Source organism: Montipora capricornis, chromosome 11 (assembly GCF_036669925.1).
Source record: "Montipora capricornis isolate CH-2021 chromosome 11, ASM3666992v2, whole genome shotgun sequence".
In the NCBI taxonomy this organism is placed as follows: domain Eukaryota; kingdom Metazoa; phylum Cnidaria; class Anthozoa; order Scleractinia; family Acroporidae; genus Montipora; species Montipora capricornis.
Window position 1 is genome coordinate 9761247 of NC_090893.1, and position 5000 is coordinate 9766246.

The 5000-nt window shown below is 38.6% G+C and overlaps 2 protein-coding genes across 8 annotated transcripts in view; both read left to right on the forward strand.

Annotated features, from left to right (window-relative positions):
• LOC138022878 (receptor-type tyrosine-protein phosphatase S-like) overlaps positions 1 to 5000 on the forward strand; it is a 199015-nt gene that overhangs the window by 70318 nt on the left and 123697 nt on the right. For 2 of the 5 annotated variants that reach the window (XM_068869870.1, XM_068869871.1), the window contains exon 36: positions 1 to 489. This exon is cut by the window's left edge and continues 1551 nt beyond it. The exons of the other annotated variants lie outside the window; for them this stretch is intronic. The gene's annotated coding sequence lies outside the window, so the exon portion shown is untranslated. Of the gene's footprint in view, positions 490 to 5000 lie in introns of those variants that run through there. 5 annotated transcript variants of the gene reach the window in all.
• The window catches only part of LOC138022894 (uncharacterized), a 6761-nt gene continuing 4770 nt past the window's right edge, over positions 3010 to 5000 (forward strand). Inside the window, exons 1-2 of one of the 3 annotated variants that reach the window (XM_068869903.1) lie at positions 3010 to 3151; positions 4556 to 4884. In XM_068869903.1, coding sequence (XP_068726004.1) covers positions 4575 to 4884 — 310 coding nt within the window. In that variant the 5' untranslated portion in view covers positions 3010 to 3151; positions 4556 to 4574. Of the gene's footprint in view, positions 3152 to 4362; positions 4487 to 4555; positions 4885 to 5000 lie in introns of those variants that run through there. The other 2 variants (XM_068869906.1, XM_068869905.1) reach the window with 2 other exon arrangements.

The following is a 5000-nucleotide window of genomic DNA, read 5'->3' on the forward strand; positions in this document are numbered from 1 at the left end:
CGTCAAAGTGAAAGAAACTGTCAATATCAAATCAATATATTGTTTGGCGATTTACATTTTCTACTAAAAGAGATCGTTATTTTTTAGTACAAATTTATGGCTTAGAGCACAGACTAAGGGCGCTTTCGATGGACCCTCTTTATCCCGGAATAAGAATACGTGGACTGATGATTTAAAACGGTATATCTGGCGTTTTGAAGCAACAAGGACAATAAAGATATACTTAAAATAACATTTTAGCGGGTGTTTGAATCTCCGTAAAAACGAAGGATTTCTGCCTTATATTCCATGTATTCCTGTTTCGGAGTACGGTAAATCGAACTCACCCAAATTCTCTCTCTCCAAGAGAGTCCCCTTTTTGTAGGCGTTTAACCTTATTTTGGTATTACATCATATTTTTCTAGAAAAAATAAATAAATAGGAAATCAATGTACTCATGTAAAGTAAAATGTATGACGTTTGGATTAAAATCTTCCTCTTTGGACTCAATTTGGACTTATTTTTCTTTACACTGGCATAGTGTTCGTTACATCTGGGACTGCCTTGCTCTTCGTTGCTTTCTGCTTGGCGATTTTGATCTGTGAAGACGGTAAGATGAATAACCGTCGGAATTAGGCATTAAATCGACAATAGGAAAACGTATTGGCCGTGGTCAGTTGTGAATGAAATTAAATCACTTCTGGGATCACTTCTGTCATCGTAATCAGTTGTGATGGGCATAGCATGCTGGCTACCAATCTTTTTTTCCTTTAGTTATTTGTTTATTTTTATTTCTTCCCCTAAAGGAGTAAAACTTGATGAACCTGTTTACTTATTGATTCGTGTAAGGTTTAACTGAAAATCATCGGAAAACAGCAAAGATTGTTCTAGCCTAAAGTTTGAAAAACATCATGCCATTCTTACGGAGAATAAACTCCAAATCGCATTTAACTAACCCAGGGCTAAACAAGTTTTAACTTTCGTTCGAACGTGGCATTGAGCTCATTAATTACATTTTGTGTCTCCCTATGCCCTACTTTGCGACACCAAACGCCATAAAATCTTTTTTATTCGTTTCGATGTTTTGGGGTTCTTGAAAAACATGATTGTCGGTTTGTCTAGCATTGATCCACTTTCGCTTGTATTTTCTCTTCATGTGTTGGTGTGGTCCTTACCTACCTTTTCTAGAGCGTAGACCTCTTTGCAACGTGTTGATGAGCCAGCTTATGGCTGATTGGCCGCCATGTGCTAAGTACGTGGACGACACTACAATCCTGCCTCAAGGAGGTGCGTGCTACTTAATGCAAACAAGTGCAAATGGTGGTCTGTTCGTTGAAGTAATACCCCTAACCGCTGTCGCCGTTTAACATCATGGGGTCTTAGAGAAAGCATCAATATACAAACTCCTGGGAGTACTGATTTATGAAGATCTTACTTGGACTGCTCACTTGTAACAATTAACTAAAAAAGCTAAAAAACACCTATATGCTTTGCGTATATTAAATAAAAAAGACTGGGGTTCCTCGACCAGCTAGACGTTACAAAGGTGTATTGTACCCTATTGAGATCTTCCACTGCGGATATGTCCTTCGAAGTGAGAAGCCCTTCAGCTTATGAAGGGGTGTCGTTGCTCAGTCAAAGAAGGGACACTATAAAAACTTTGTCAAGATGACAAAGAACTCTTGTTTTCTAAAAAACGTAGTCCCAAAGCCCACAGATGTTAGCCATGGTTATTCGTCTCGACCCAAAGAAAGACACTCCACACGCGCTTTAATTAAGTAGTGTCCATTTGGAAACACGAAATGATGACGCTGACGCGAAAAACGTTCTCACTCTCGTTTCAGTGGACTTTGTTCTTCCTCAATCTCCCTACCATCTTCTCTTGTGTTTTCAAAAGGCTCAAAGACCGAGAGTTTTTTCTTATATCTGACGGGATTACTCTTCTGTTCTTGGAATTAACTCGTAGCTTCTACCTTTCTCTTACAAGCCCTGGATTTTTTATGTAACCATTTGTTGGGAATCCCAAAACAGATCTGAAAAATCGGACAAAACCGAGTGTTTAACCATTAGTTTCGTTTACACTACTTTTCAGTGAATTTCACGAATCTGGGACATCAAATTTCTTTATTATAGCCACTATTTGTTCTCCCAATTTCTATTTTTTGGCTTTTATTCCCATAGATTCTTTGTACTTTTTGCATTTACGACAAAAGACCAGACATTTTTCTTACTATTAGCTCAGTATCCGTTTCTCAGCGTAGTTTGTTTGTTTTTTACTTGGCTCAAGGGGTGTTCACGCTTAAGCAATTTAATTCCCGGCTAAAAATAATCACATTTTATTCTCACCGTGGAGACTCTTCAGTCTGCCATTGATCCTATGAAACAAAATAAGTTTCTGTTTGTTTCAAAACGGGAATAATGAAATTAAACAGTAGTCTCCCACGGCGACAACATGTGATATTCAGCACACGTTAAATATCACAATTGTTAAATTAACAAAGTGGGAAACCGAAGTGGAGAAAGAGCAAAACTATGCTTTCAAACTGCTCACTGGCATGTGAAGGCCGTAGTATAATCAACAGAACAGAATTTTTCAGTTGGCCAGAATGGTTTGGTATATCTTCTAGGAGATATCGTGGCCATGGTAACCTTCGTTTCTTCGTATGCCTTAAAATATTTCGTTCATTTCCTTCGGCGCTCAAAGCAAAAATCTTTCTACAAAACGTCAATCTTTAGCCCTCATTTTCATAATTAATCTTTAAACCCTGGTCAATTGTCATTTTCCTCGGTCACTATTTTGCACACTAAGACATGGCCCGGCAAAAAGAAGAAAAAACAACTGATCGGAGAATCAAATCTCATTCTTTTGGTCTTATTAATATTTTCATAGTTGTTGGAATTTCCAGAAAAATGTTTTCAGAGTGGGCCGCGTTTCGACCTCCGAGAAGCTACTCGTTTCCAGCTGCTCATCGTCGACACCTCTGTTTAATTTCTAAAACCCCATGTTCTCCAGACCCCCCAACACGAAACAGTATCACTTATTTACACTGAACGCACAGATGGTTTAAAGTCAGTGGAGACAGTCTTGCATAAGTTAGTTGCCATCTCACTGCTCTGCTAGTTTGCAACTCTGGACAAAGAGAGAGACATTTAAGAACAATTTGAAAATTGAGTAAGTACGGCAAAGAGGATCGATTACAACCCGGGGAAGTTATTTGATTTTGTCGGGAAGGTGGGAAGGTGGTAATGAAAAAGAAACAAACTGAAACGAACAGACGAAACAAAAGAACGTTTTATAAATGGCTCAACTATGGGATATAGTTTTAAAAAGATTTGATTGGTGTATGGTAGTTCGTATTCCTGATACACGGCGGACTGAAGTTCGAAACGACAGCTCTTATGCAATTTTAACGGTTTAACGGGTATCCGTAACGGAGAACCGTGGTACAGCGCCCTAAAGTCCTTGTCACTGACCGAAGCGGCAATGAAATTTATAAGAAGGTTAAAGTCATTGTATCAAGTCATTTACAATTTGATTTTCGAAGAGGTAGTCAAACTAAACTAGTAGATCGAAGGTTCCATAAAAGTCTTAGTAGTACTGGTGTTTAATGAAAAGAATAAAGTATATATTATATAATTATGAATAACATTATAGTAAGTTTTGTAACTTCGTATATTCTAAAAGTCATTTCGTTCACCTCGTAATCTTCCTATGTAAAGGAATCCTGGTGGTCACCAACCGGATCCCGAGTCGTGGATTCTGGATTCCAAACTCATGGGTTCCACAGAAATGGATCCCGGATTCCATCGAAATGTATGGATTCTGGAATCCTTACACAAAGGATTCCGGATTCCGAAGCCTCATGTTTGCTGGATTCCTGATTCTTTCACAACGGCGATCGTACGGGATTAATTTGAATTTAAAGTTGACCAGGTCCCAACGCGCTTTTAATAGCTTAAAAATCAAAATCTCTCGCGCTCCCCAGCAACAGAACCGCTAGCTTTAACTTCAGGATGTTTGTGGATGCATAAATGACGATTAAGTAAGAGGTCGAGAAAACAAAAGTTAAAACAAGGGCGATACAAAATGTTTCAGGATCGATTTCCGCCACACTCTCGAGTGCTCTTCATTCCCGGCTTCCTGTGAGGAGAGCGGGCTCCTTTCCCGAAACAGCGGCTGACAATTAAGCCTAAACGTGAAATAGAGGTGTTTCCATGACATGGTATATACTTGTCTTGGTATTCCTCCAGTTAAACCAAAAAAAAAAAATTTCATTGTTGAATTCAAATATTTAATTTAATATGTTAAACTAAAAAAACTTATTGTTAAAATGAAAACATTCATATAAACATAACACGGCGTTAATTGAAAAACCCTGCTGGAGGAAAGCGGCTTCTACAATTAAGAAGTGATGGTATAAAATTCAGTGCAATTTGCGAAAAATTAGAGGTCAGACAAGAAATCGAACCACTAGCAACTGGTTGCAAATCCAGCGCTGCAACAAAGGTACAGCGGCCGGATTTCCTGGATTCGTGTAATGATTCGTTTTAATAAAACTCTCGGTTTTATTTGTAGGTATCTGTTTAAACTCAACATGGCTCGGTTAACAATTTTGTGCTTGGTATGCCTCAGCATTTTGTCTCTTTCAAGCGCGGGTAAGAACTCGTGCAAGAGGCCAAAGAAGATTCGTAGTGTCTTCTTAAAACCACAGAGTTGTGATTGTGATAGTAAAACAAGCGGCCTGTTAAAATACGAAGACGGCCAAGTACTTTTCTGTAATGGAAACGACTGGAAGTCACTGATGACATCAGTGGGTTCAATGGAAAATCCCGGTTCCTCGTGTAAGGACATCAAAGAAAGGAGTCCAACGGAACCCACAAATGGTGTTTACTGGATCATAACTGGTAAGTCTTTATCACATTTGCAGCCATCTTGATTGAGTTGATTAATCTACTTTTGCTCTCTTTAAGACAGCCATTTTACAAACTTGATTCACTGTTGATTTTAAGAAGAGATTTGA